The following is a 14,069-nucleotide window of genomic DNA, read 5'->3' as shown; positions in this document are numbered from 1 at the left end:
GAGCTCACATTGTACCTCAGTGACACCTTTTTGGACTGAATAAACAAAAATGGCATACTGCAGTGAAAAAGACATTTCAGTGGCTTTTTTTTTTTAAAGAAAATTTATTCATCTTTTGGAGAAGTTTAGTCAAACAGTCCGAATCCCATGTCGTCGTCGGATTCCTCGGACTCCTCTTTCTTCTCTTCCTTCTTCTCCTCAGCTGCAAAACAAAAAAGCCCTTGACGTCAATATGCTTTAATCACAACTTACTTAAAATCTATGCTTATGAGGTCACTAAAGTAATTTTTGCAGTCACCGTCATTCATGTTAGGCAGCTATTGTGTTAATGTCATGTTGCTGTACTTATAATCATAAATGAAAGAAAAAAATGAATAAATAAATGAAAAAAAAGTCTGCATGGCTGGTACCCATCAGGTAAATTCTATTAGGGTAAAATTATGTCTGCCTTTAACACTGAATTCCATGAAAAACTAACTAATGAGGACTAAACTAATTTGGCTGAATGTATTCATATTAATATACAAGGTGAAGCCAAAGGCACAGTGTGCCAAGCGTCAGTGTTTCTCACAAACAAGGTGCTAAGCTGCAATGCTCACCTGCAGCAGGGGCTGCGGCTCCGCCTGAGCCACCAGCAGCAGAGCTGGCAACGGCTACAGCACCGCCTGCTGGCATGCTGGCCAGCTTACTGTAACCTGAAGAGACATGAGTTAGCAGACATGAAGCACAAGTCATAAAACTGACACTCTGCCAGAAACAACATGGAAGTCAGAACACTAGCTTGTTATTGTTACATTATAACCTGGTCATTAAGTTGCACTGTAATAATCTGACATATATTCAATCTATTCCTTTCTTAGTTTCCAGGTGGGAACGTGTTGAATCTATTTTACCTTTTTAGCAAAGTGAAATACCAATTGCTTGATAGACAGTCATTGTGTGCTCTCAAGCTTATAGTAAATATGTTAACATAATCAAAAAGCTTCAATTTTTATGACCGATTCAGAAGTTATGATTTGATTCTATACAGCCTCAATCAGGTGAAAACAATACATCTGCACCATACGATAATACTGAAAAAGTATCTTCTTATTCACAGGCTGTTTGTGAATGAATTTTTTTTCCCTTTCAGTTTCAATGTTAAAATCCAGCATGTTGTTGATTTAATGGAGGGAGAATAACAAACCTATCAATTACAGCAAATCTAACATTTATAAAATACAAACGGCAGGCCGGCACACTCACCTGAGGTGATCACTTCATTCACATTTTTGCCAGAGAGCTCGGAGATAACCTGTTAAGAGAAATTCGTAAGGATCAGAAAGATAATGACGAGCTACAACAACAACTACAAACACACTGATAAGCAGTTTGTGCTTTACCTTCTGCAAACGTGTGTCATCGGCCTCAATACCAACACTTTCCAGGATCTTCTTGATGTCCTTGGCCTCAGGGCTCTCATTGCCACCCAGGGCAGCGAGCAGGTAAGCGGCGACGTAACGCATCCTGGAAGGGGGTGGGAGAAACATGTTAATGGCCATCACCAACCAGACAGATCAGAAAATACAAAACTTGTACAAGCAAAACCTCTGCGCTGAAAATTTTCAAAACACGACAATTACTGCAATTCTTAACACATATTTATTTAAAATAGGACTGCAGAATAATATTAAAACACTAGTTGTGTCATGTTATGCACAACACTATTTTCTCCTTGTCTCTAGAAGATGAATTTCACAATAGCAAGCTTGCATGTTTCAGTATTGACCAAAGATAACTATTTCAAACTCGAGTCCGACAGCTTAAGGCCTGCCTCTCCCGGTCTCTCACATCTGATTTTCAGATACATATAGGATGAATCCCAGTCATACGTGCAACGCGTCTTAGTTTGAGAATCTCAGAAAAATATCTGTGGGCTGTGCTTATGAAAGTTTAGCTAGTCTGTAGTTGATATTAGCAGCAAGCGAAACATTGATGTAGCACATCACTATCATCACAATAAACTTAGAGGATTTTAACATTAAAACGTTTATGAGTTGAACAGGCAAGACAATTCTAACTCAGTACAACAGAGTTTAAAACTAATTTTCTGGTAGTATTAAGCAGGGCAAATATTCACGCATCAATCTTAACATGTACTGAGATTGCGAATTAACGGAGAGAGCTTCGCGTTAGTAATTACTTCGCATAAAGCCGCTGTACGGAAAACTAGTTAGATTTACTTAGGCAAATCGTGCACAATGTGACAGCAGGATAAATACTACAGCAGTTTCTCGACCCATGTGGTGGCGAGCTTTTCGGCTCCGTTAAAATTAGCTAACTTAGCCAGCTCAGACGTTGTGGTGATTAAAATGCATTAAGATGAGCAAAATACCATTTTTTACGGTTCTGAAACTTCCGGGATTGGATGTTTACTTGTTTTTTCATATGACAAACGTGTTTTCTCAGCACCCAACATATTTTTTTACAGTATAAAAAGCCACTCACTTGCTAGACAGGCGAACGCGTGTTCACTCGGAGGTTAGCAGGATAGAAAGGAAGTTGCGTCACCGGATGAGAGCGGAAGGAACCTCGCTTCTTCTTCGCCTGCATTAATACCCCAAAGCATGTAAATCGCTACCTGCTGTACTGGAGAGTGAGAGTTTAACTACACGCCTCAACACAGTTCAACTTTCTGCGATTCTACACGGAACCACCTGATTTAAAATAAACCGTCTCTATTTTAGTTTAACATCTGTTATTTTTAACGTTATTACTTTGCGAGAAACTCAGCAAGAACATACCCCCATCAACCTAAACAATTAACCACTTCACGAGATGCAATCCCTAAAATAAATTCTTTTTTAAAAAATGGAAAAGGCAGTGAAATGCAAGAGATAATTATTATTAAGTGCTACAATCTTCCAAGAAGTGTAACTGGAAATCTCCTCTTTGTCCCTGAAATATGCACCTAAACTTTATTTATACATTAATTCTGTTTGGGTCTATGTATTCAAAACATTTATATAATAGTTTTGTTTATAATTATGCAGCAATATCAGAGCGATACAATAAATGTTACAATAGTAGAGTTAAAAAACAACAACAATATAAATAAACCCACTATTTTTTAAAACATGGATACATGAATTAGGCTTCTTTAGTCAGTTTTCTGTTTTTCTGTCGTTTGTGATTTATTTAATGACTGTTTCTTTGTCAGCTGGGTCTCTATGGCTTTTGCTGCAGAAGTTGTCATGCGGGAGCTTTAAATCTTTACGTCAGAGAAGATGTTTTATGTATTTGGAATTGACAATTAGCTTATTTAGAATTAGTTGTCTTCTTTGTGGAAAGATTTATGCCTTTGTGACAGTGCAAAGCGGTCTTATTTCTCCGTTCACCTTTCAGAATGGCCTCAAAACAATCTGTGCAAATGTTTATGTGCATTTTACTGTACAGTATCTTACTACATGAATCAATTTCTTCTTCCTTGTCAGCTCCCTACTGCTGATTTGGCTCCTGGTCCAGTTTGGCCTCCTGCTTCATCCCCAGCCCCTGCTGCTGCTGCTGCTGCTGCTGGACTTGCTCCTGGGTGTGATTGATTTTGGTTACCAGAAAAGATGAAGTGATATGACACTCTGCAATGGATTGGATCCACACCATGAGAAGCCAGCAGCTGTGCTCTGGTCTCAAGCTGTAGTGTGAACAACCAGCTCTAATGAATTGCTGTCATGTGCACTGTTCGCTTCCAGGCAACCAGCCACCGATCTACCACTGAGCTCCTGTTACAGGAACGTGTGTGTTACCTCACGCACGTTTCACACTTGTTATGTATGGATGCATCTGAATGAAGCCACCTTTTAGAAAATGCTTTGAGAACACTGAACAACAACCCAATTTTACTTGTCAAAGACCATTATCTTAAGAAATAAGAAATCTCTCTCCCCTGACAAGAGAAAATCTGTCTGATTATAATGTAACAATGGCAAACATTCACAAAGGTAGCGTTTGTTATTGGACTATATTTTTTGTATCAGCTTCATTGGCAAAGTATGTGTACACATACAAAGAATTTTAGCCCTTTTGTAATTTTTTTTTATTAGAATTTCATTTTCATTTGCAACTAATGAGAAAAATGCAGTCTATGGTTTAATTTTGAAGGCTCAAGTAGGAATCCACTTAGTCACCCCTGTATATTTAAATGTTTCTGCTCACATATTCGATGATTTTTGACCACAGAATTGAGAGTTTAAAAAACATTGAACATTTTAGAATATACTCTACTTTGAAACCACCATGATGCTCTTAACAAATTTTTGCTTCCATCTTTTCAGACAATTAAGGTAAGACGGTGAAAGAGGAGTGTTGGAGTGGAAGGGCAAATATTTTATTGGCAAGCCGCTGCAGTGCACGTCGACAAAAGTCTGTGATATTTGTCAGAAAATAAACTTAGCCAAGACTTTAAATTCATTCTGGGTTCATTCTTCCAACAGTAATTGACAGCAAGCATTTTACATTCTCAAAAACGTCATAAAGAGCTGTGGCTGTGTGTTCGTGTGCATACTCTTAATGCTGAAATTGTTTCAAATATCTATGTGTCAGGCATAAAACTTACTAGGAAGAGTGAAGTCATTATTATGAAGCTTAAGCACATCTTTTAAAAGAATAGCCAGATCTCACAGGTTTGGAACAAAACTTAAACTAAACGAGAGACATGTTTTTGTTTTGACAGAATCGCACGTGTCTTCTCTCTGTTCTTTCATGGCCTTTAGTGGTTTTTCTTGATGTTACTGGACCTAAAACTGAAACGAATGCTGAGAAAAAAATCATGTTCAAGGAGACCTGCAGAAGTCATACATTTATCTATTGTTTATTTAGCCTTCAGTCCAATTATTATATTCTACATCACAACATTTTACATTCCACATCAATACACAGTAAATTAAGTAAGAAACCAGAGAATAACACAAAGTAACACAACACAACCTACAGGTAGTAATCCTAAACAGCACAGACTAAAACATTTCAAAACATTATCAAAGTTTTCACAAATGTTGCAAATTTGGTCTTGGTACTAGAAAGAAAAGGAAAAAAAAAATCAGCTCAGATCTCAGAAAAGGAGGTGCTGATGTAGGACAGTTTTTCCTCTTAGGTCTGCAGGGGATTTCTGCAACCGTCCTCCATCAGAGCTGCTTTTCAGAGGAGCTTTGCTGATATGGCCCTGGTACACAGTCCACATGGAAGTACCAATCGGTCCTGGCATTTGTTTTTAGGAAAATCACATATAAAAATTGAGAAAAATATCAAAACAAAAGTATTATAAAAAATACTCTATTGACCATTCCAATATATAAACAAGGAAAATGGGTAGAAAGTTGGAGGGTACTTTTCAAAATATTGCAACTAAGTTAAACGATGGTCAGTGACATTCAGTGGAGAGTGTGACTGTGCAGTATCAGTACCAAGTCTCATTTCTTTTTTTTTTTCCTGTGTCTATGCAATGAATCTAGTAAGCTATTGCTGGATAAAACACAAGTAAGGGACAAACTATACATTATATTAAGACCTCTCAACTTTTATGTACACCTCTATGAATCTTCTGCTAAATGTCTCTGCCTCGGAACAAAAGTATGCTGAAAGCAGCCTGTGGAAACGGTCTACTGCTAGCCACATTTTCACATTCGCGTATTCTTCTACATGCATCCTGACTATCGTTGATTAAGCGGCGAGGCTAGAATCACATGGAAGTTTTCACTGCAGCTACTTTACATGGTGATCAACATGAGAGTGTTAAAATAACAAACACTGTTAATGTGTCATAACCATATGTGTGGTCATAACAATGTGTGACTGTGTCTCAGTGTAGTGGTCCCGGTATTGTTGAACAAGTCCCCTTACATTAGAAGCATCCACACAGTCTTAAAGTAGTAGCATCTTAGTAACTTTCTGCAGTAAAAGGAGAGCTGTTTTGCACCATTGCAGGATTTTTCTCAAGTTTTTACATGACTTTGCATAGATAATTGATAAGAATTCAGTTTTTGCAGTACTGTGTGTTTTATTTTATTATTTTTCTCCCCAAATTCAGCATTTTTCAGAACAAAGGACTAATGGATTACAGGGAGCACACACACTAAATGTAATAGAGCTATGTGGTCATCGTGTATCATTTTTCTCACAATTTAAAGTAACGCCATTAAATTAAAGTTAATTCCACTTGAGTGAGTGACTTGAATGAAGCCAATCCCTCAAGTGAACTTGGTATTTAAAAGAACTTTAAGATTTTGTGTATACATGATGGGTAATAATGGACGCATGTGGAAAATGTAACAGACAAAAGATGTTTCTGTTACTTTGTCCACCATCGAATTTCTGCATCAGTTACATAAATGACAATTCATTGTTACTGCCTTCAGTTATGTGATGTGTTGATCCTGAGGCTGGACGACAGTATGGCTTCAATCAGCTAAACACCAGTTCACGTGATACTCTGTACATTAGCTTGCATTTACCATGGAAACACAACACTCTTAAGAATAAGTCTTCAAAATTCAGCTTGTTGCACACACCGAAAGACAGGGTGATGAGGTGACTGCGAGTGACATTCATTTACATCGAAATCGACTTTACTCCTTAGCAAGAAAACTCACTTTAGCTGTTTCACGTTGTATAATAAACTGACATGTTGCATGTAGGCAGGTTTTTGCGCATGACAGGAAGTTTTATCCTGATAAGTTTTCCTTTATTGTCCCACAATGGGGAAATTCACAATCTGTATGATATGATTAATATGACTATGAAAGCTAAACGTGCATACTGTAAGCAGTTTAAACCAAAATATGTTGTATGTGTAAAGGTAGGAGAGCTTACATAATGTTCTGAACCTGCTTCAAAGCAGCATATCAGAACCAACTGTGCAGTTTGTATATTACACACATAATACATCAGTGCCACTAGACTATTTAATGGAGCAAAGGTGAATGTTGGTGATCACAGAAGAAAAATGACAAAAATGTGTACGTATGAAAATAAATATGCGATGACACACATGCCAGAAAAAGTTTAAACTCATTAAATGTACCTCTGTGTTTGAATGGAGTTCAAACTTTAAAAATGTCAACAATTACCAGGTTGGAAAAAAAAATTGCAAATGAAGAGACTGTTTCACTTAAGAAGACTGTGATTAACAGCACAGACAGAAAAATAAAAAAATGAATGGTGTGCAACAGAATTAGGGCCTGATCAGTGTGTAAAGTCTTGATGACTACGCAGCAAACATATCCAGTATGTGTGATATCTGCCAATTCATTAATCAAAACAATGATGAAAGCTTGCATCAGGCATCATTGTGACTTTAAGAGATTGTTTCATGTTATGAGATTTCACTCTGAACGATGCTAACAATCCTAACAAGGAGTTTTTCGCAGACATCAAAGACAAATGTTAAGCTTCTGACTTCTTATTAAGTACGCATTGTACCTGGCAACACACAGAACACCTGAATACAGAACATCACTGATTTATGCCAAGACAAATTAATCTGAGGCCAAACAGGTTTCGTCTCGTCATGCTGACAGCATCTGATTTCTTACTTTGATTCAAGTAAAAAATTTGAGTTTCTGTGGTGGCAGAAATTTTGTTCAAAAGTTGTTGAGACCCCCCCCCCCAATTACTTCATTTGCAGTACCTGCTGAGCTTTTTGTAGTGTGGCACAACTTTAGAAAACCTAAAGAGCAAGCCCAGAGAAAAACACTAAAGGTAATCCATTATTTTTGTTTGTTTGTGTTTCCCTTATTATCAACATATCTTTTTTTTTTATATTAATTCAAACTGTCTTCAGCTCCTTCAAATCTTCCTCATTCAGACACAAGTCTGAATGAGTCTTTATTGTAGAGTGCCAGTAAAAATAAAATTGCATCTTTTATAAGTCTGCACAATTAAAGGGTTTTACATATGTTTCATATGTATTTACATCATATGAAATGATCTTTGAGAATAACTGATGCAAAGCATGTAATAAATCCTGCCACAAGCATTTAATTACCAGTACTTGACTTGTAACCATTAAAAAAAAAAGAAATAAAGAACTGTGAACACAGTACATAAGATAAATGTGTTTGCCCTGAGGCACTTGGTAGTGGCTGTGATGAAAGAATTAAAAACACTACTGATCCAGTCTAAGGAGTTGTGTAGTTTGTCTCAAGCTTGCATTCAAATTGTCATTTCAAAAATAATGCACACATGTGAGTGACCACCTACACTGACAATCATGATCATTCTAGTGTTTGTCTAGAGTTGTAGTGTCCAGTGTAACAACGGTGAATATTACAAATGCTGCAGAAAATGGCAGAAGAACAATATCCAGTATGTGTGAGTAGGAACCAGACTAAACTTCTAGTACGTTTGTTATGGTTTTTTGGGTAAGGGGATAAGAAAGAGACCAGAACAAATGGCCAGAAAGCTAGAAGAGTAGAGAGTTATGAGCTGGGCATGAGCACGGAAAAATCCTACTGGGGATAGTTGTTCTGTTGCCGGCGCTTTGCCGACCTCATTTTCTCAAAGCGTGACTCCATTTCCTCAAGGACTTTGGGGGTGTACCTTACTACCAGCTTCACTGTGCCCTGAGCTGCTTTGAGGAGTTCCACAGCTTTCTCATGGTGCTCACCTTCCACGCTCTGGAAAAAACACACAAGCGTATTGTAAGATTTTAATCACAAAGCAGCATAACAACTGTAGTAAAGTCTACAGCTTTTACAGGTTTATAATCCAGAAACAATATACTGTGGGAAACTGTTAAGCACAAGGTGTGTAGTAACTTTGGAAGGAACAATGACCTCAGTTTTTTTTATGGGTATTAAAGTAAATACAACATAACGTCTGGCAATGTAGTTCCAGTTGCCATATAAATAGTAATTTGTAATTTGGACATTTTAATGAGAGAACAAACTGCGCAACAAACAAAAGTCAATTGGATGATTGTCTTTTGCTGATCCGTTAACTGCAACATAATCACAGCAGGCACCAAAAACAACTACTGCGTGTTGTAGCTTACATTCATTCTCTCACCAAAACATATTGTACCTATCCCTGAGGCCTAATGAACATGTTAAATGCATTTAAATCCTAAAAAAAATCTTCAGAGAAAAGTTTTGGAAGAATATGGAACTTCCATCCTTTACATTCATATTTTCTTCATACCGGTTTCTTCTCCCTTACCTTTGTTGGCCTTTGCTTCATTTATTTGGCTATAATTCTTACATTTTTTCTTGTCCATCAATGGAATAAAAGCCATCAGCAGGACTGAGTACGCATGCACGATGCTCACCGGTACATGTTTGAGTGTCCTCACTGACAAATCTAGGACAAAATCATCCTGCTAGTGGCCGAAACGTCCACAGGGTACTTTCATGACGGAGTTCTTATGATCTGATCATGCCAAAGCTTCAAATCTAATATGATGGAGTAAGTCATGACTATGAATTGAACTTACCACCCCATTAACAGAGAGAAGCTGGTCGCCTCTCTTCAGACCTCCATGTCGGTCAGCAATGCCTCCTGGGATGATTCGGGAGATGTATATCGGTGAGTTTTGCTCCTTTCCACCCATTATATTGAAACCAAGGCCTTCTTCTGTCTTGGGCAATTCCACGACACGAGGATGCGAGTGACCCTCACTTGCTGCAAAAGCTGCCACAGTAGCCTACAAACACAACACAATCGTGTTCAACCTTTGCAAAGGCACTGCATTTACTGAATCTAACAGGCAATTTGAGGTGTTCAACCGGAAGACCTTTAAGAAACAAATGGTCTGAAATTTAACTTGGAAAAACATGTGCAGAAACTAAATTCTTGTGTATTTTTGACTGGGGTCTACCTTAGCTGTAGCGTTGGCCCGGACCTCAGGACTGCTGTTGATGTCCACTGTTTCATAAACATGTTCATAAACCTGAAGAAACATTGTTGGACAATGTTTTGTGCCATTAAAGCAACAGCTGCATACATTTCCTAAAGGTGATCACAAAGTTGTCAAACCAAACTCCATTTAAACAACACTGAGTCTAAGATCAGAACAGAAAAGTGAACCATCTCACAGTTAAAGTGTTTAAAGAATAACAAAGTGTCTCACTTCTCTGACAGCGTTACAGAATTCACTCTGTAAGACCCTCTGCAGCGCCTGCAGCTTCTGGGGTGGCACTTCCCCGGTCCTCTGCAGCTTATCAAGCAGTTCAACGGCACGGTTAATATCTGTCAACAAGAACACATGGCACAACCAAGGCTTACATTTACATCTGCAAGTGGAGAAATTTACATAAGCAATGACCATTCCCTGCTGGAGTGTCAGAACTCAATCTCTGCCAAATGAAAAGTAAAATGCAAGAATCCATGATTAAGTTCAACAGCTGCTTAGTGTAGCCACTTATAAAAGTGGTTCATGCCGACTTGCACGATATTTGTTATGTTTTATACTTAGTCTCTGTGGTTACAGCACTGTTTATCTACCATAAATAAAGATAACATTTAAATACTATTAATGTGGCAACTTCCATGATATCACACTTCAGAGCAACACATACAACATCATTAACTTCATGTTTTACAAATAGGTAAGTGGTTTGCCCCATTCCATCTGTGGTGATAGAGGCCTATCACCACAGATGGAATGGGGCAAACCATACCAGATGTTAAGGCAAAATAAATAACAACCGTTCGTATTTTTACATTTAAAGTTTAGTTTGTCCTACTAAAATGGTCAGAACTGATTCTGCTGCTGTTGCTGATTCCAAGAAAATCATAAGCTAAAACTTCCTTCAACGTTTCAGTACATCCAGTAACAAAGGAAGTGTTTCACATACACTATATAGACAAAAGTATTGGGGCACCCGACCATTACACCAACAGTGACCTTGATGACGTCACATTCTAAACGTTAATATGAAGTTTGTCCCCCGTTTTGCAACTATAACAGCTTCCATTTTTTAAGGAAGGCTTTCCACAACATTTTGAGAGTGTTTCTGTGGGAATTTTTGCCCATTCAGTAGAAAATTTGTAATTCAGACACTGATGTTGGACGAGAAGACGGGGTTGAGGTCAGGACTCTGCGCAGGCCAGTCAACTTCGTCCACATCAAACTCATCCAACCATGTATTTATGGACCCTGTCATGCTGGAATAGAAAAGGGCCTTCCCCAAGCTGTTGCCACAAAGTTGGAAACATAGCATTGTCCAAAATGTCTTGGTATGCTGAAACGTTACGATTTCCCTTCACTGGAAGTAAGGGGCATCGCCCAGCTTCTGAAAAACAGCCCCATACCAAACCTGAATTCAATAGTAAAGAGGCGTGTCCCAGTACCATTATCTATATAGTGCATATGTACTTCCTTTCATGCAGCCCAAGTTAAAGTTAACGTTACAAATGTGGATACTGGTTAAAATAAAAATATGGCTTTTCTGTATTGTCCACAGCAGAAGCTAATGAAACATTTTGTTAACAGAACGAATGAATTGGAATTAAAGTGTGTTTTGTAAATATTTAATCCTGCTCATCCTTGCTGCTAATGATGAAAAAACACGCTGTATCTCTGAAAGAACAAAGCTAGGTTAGCTTCTGTCTCTGGCTACTATGATTAGCTAACCCTAGTTAGCTCTGATAGTGCCCTAAGTAACACAATGTAGCCGTGAAAACTATCGTTACCTTAACTCACTGCCAAGAACATGCATATCAAATCCTCAAACGTTTACGTTAGCTGTGACGTCGTTAACGCTACGTTAGCTAACTAAACAAGAAAATATGTTGTCAATAACCATCAGCAGCCCCATTTGCCTAACGCTAGCTAAGCTAGCTTAATGTCTTTCTGGCATCACAACAAATATTTCTATGCTAACACTAGCTAGCCGATTAACTTTACCTCTTTCCAACCGCACGGGCTCCCCAAGCGATGCCATTACTGAAATAGGTGGCTATTTGACGTCAGACAGATATTGCGTTAAACGATAAATATGAGAAACTAAATTTGGTAATCCTGTCTAGCGTTACGTGCGCTTAACCGAGACGATAAATCAGATTAGCCAATTTAGCCGGCTAGGCTAGCTGACAGTGTCATGGTGCGTTCACGTAATCCTCGTACAGTGGAAAGGCACCGAACTCAACATGTTATTTTCTGTATTAAATAGTTGCTCGTGACCCAAAACCCAAGGCCTTTTGCCTCATGGCAAATCAGTAAATGTTTTTAAATGATAAATCTCCAAAAAAATAAATTATACATTCACAAATATCCCACGAGTTATTAAATTTTTATGTATTATCTCATCCCTTTGTACAATTAGCATGACTGCATATTTCTTTTATCAATACACCACAATATCACCCATGGCTGTAATGGGCAACGGAATTTGCTGGCCAACTTCTAGGAAAAAGGTGGCGATAGTTGCCCACTGTGATCCGAGTTCCATATCACCATTTAATAATCATTCAGTCAACAAAATCAGCAGTCATCGGTTGTTTGGTGCATCGTGGCTCATGGGCTTGTTATTATGTCCTCTACAGTGGTGATAAGGAACCAGCCAGAAGCTTCTTTGGCTTTTTGCTGGCACCTGGGAAGAGTGCTCTCTCTCTCTCTCTCTGCTGCCATCTACTGGTTATGCGCTGCACACCTTCTTGAGACTCTGGTACATCACTGCAGAAAATTGCTGCTGCACTGCTCTCTGCGGGCTGCAACTTTCAAGTATGATTCACCTCTGACCACACCCCAGCTGGTGATGACATATAAAGTGTTTTCCTTTGACAGCTAAGACGTAACTGAATCGGAGGGGGTGGCCAGAGGCATAACACACTTCAATGAAAGAACCACATTGAGAGGAGGAACAGCAATTTTGCCTTTTTTTTTTTTATACAATAGGCCCATTGATTGTTTCAAATGTTAAGCTGATTTCTCTCTACTTGTTCAGCTCTGGATCAAAGTAATTTGACATTGTAATGTGAAATCTACTCATTCATGCAGTATTTATGCTCAACAAAGATAATATAAGCTGGGCTTTTTTTCAAACATGGACTTCATTGTGAAGTGGCGAATTCAGAGCCATTTTGTTCCATTACTTTAATAAAGATGTGACTGATGAGTGACAGTTTTCTATTAATTAAGCTATATTTATCAGAAATAGCCCAAATCTTCTACCGATGATAGATGTAGCAAGCTCAGAATACCTTGTCTAAGATACATTGCAGAGAGTTTGCTTCATTTTCCTGTGTGCTGGGGATTGTTAATGCTCAGACATGCAGGAAAAATCTTACTATATCATTCCAGTTCTATCTTAAGGTGGATTTTTTTTTCTTTGAAGAGCAAGGCATAACAACTGCTTTTCTACCTGTGGGACTATAGAAAAATTCTCCTGTCTGTATAGTGTGGCAATGACAGGAAACCTCGTTAGCTTTTGTTCATGACAATGGATCGTCTGAGAGACACTACTGCATGCTTGTCTTCTTTCTCAGACGGTGGCATAGAGACTCGGTGTCCTCGGTTTCTGTTAAAGGAAAGTAACTTACAGCATCTTCATCAGCCTCCTCTGGAGGATCCGAGGGAAGGAGAAAATCTTTCGTCTGTTCATGAAAAGGTTTTCTCTTTTCAGCTGTGTGTTTTTCCAAATCTCTGTGGTTTATTTTGTTCTCTTCAGACTTAAACTTACCTTCAGGTTGATGAAGAAGACGTAACGAGTTGGTTGGGGTCACATATAAGACGAGCGTAGGACATAATTGAAGCTTTGGTGAAGGTTTGTGTTTGATTTTTTTATATATGAGTGTTATATATGTTATGTTATGATTAATTTTGAAGGATTTCGTGATATTAAGATGAGAATTTGAACACATTTGATTGTTATCCTGCTACGACCTTAAACAGTGGCATCTCGTCTTGGCAAGCGACGGGCTGTCATGATGTCACTGAGATACAATCTGCTGTAGAGGATGTTGATATGAAGCTGCAGTAGTTTTCTAACCCAGATACCTTTTACTTCTGATCACAGTGAACGTACTGCTGCATAAAGTAAGATCTAAAGGTGGGACTGCCACGCGGTGACAGAAAAATATTGGCTGCGTGTTTTGAA

The 14,069-nt window shown here is 38.4% G+C and overlaps 2 protein-coding genes across 2 annotated transcripts; both read right to left on the bottom strand.

Annotated features, from left to right (window-relative positions):
- Window positions 1-84: 84 nt before the first annotated feature.
- Window positions 85-2,643, bottom strand: LOC124059438 (60S acidic ribosomal protein P2-like). The gene is made up of 5 exons (XM_046389427.1): window positions 2,488-2,643; window positions 1,383-1,506; window positions 1,246-1,294; window positions 600-695; window positions 85-202 (listed from the first exon to the last, which is right to left on the bottom strand). The coding sequence occupies exons 2-5, from the start codon at window positions 1,503-1,505 to the stop codon at window positions 126-128; spliced, it is 345 nt and encodes a 114-aa protein (XP_046245383.1). The 5' UTR covers window position 1,506; window positions 2,488-2,643; the 3' UTR covers window positions 85-125.
- A 2,179-nt stretch (window positions 2,644-4,822) lies between these two features.
- On the bottom strand, window positions 4,823-12,127 carry lin7c (lin-7 homolog C (C. elegans)). The gene is made up of 5 exons (XM_046389413.1): window positions 11,879-12,127; window positions 10,100-10,218; window positions 9,848-9,919; window positions 9,464-9,673; window positions 4,823-8,648 (listed from the first exon to the last, which is right to left on the bottom strand). Exons 1-5 carry the CDS (start codon window positions 11,913-11,915, stop codon window positions 8,481-8,483), a joined length of 606 nt encoding a protein of 201 aa, XP_046245369.1. The 5' UTR covers window positions 11,916-12,127; the 3' UTR covers window positions 4,823-8,480.
- Window positions 12,128-14,069: the final 1,942 nt, after the last annotated feature.

This window comes from Scatophagus argus, chromosome 1, assembly GCF_020382885.2.
Source record: "Scatophagus argus isolate fScaArg1 chromosome 1, fScaArg1.pri, whole genome shotgun sequence".
Lineage (NCBI taxonomy): Eukaryota > Metazoa > Chordata > Actinopteri > Scatophagidae > Scatophagus > Scatophagus argus.
This window is presented reverse-complemented; position numbering and strand designations above follow the sequence as displayed.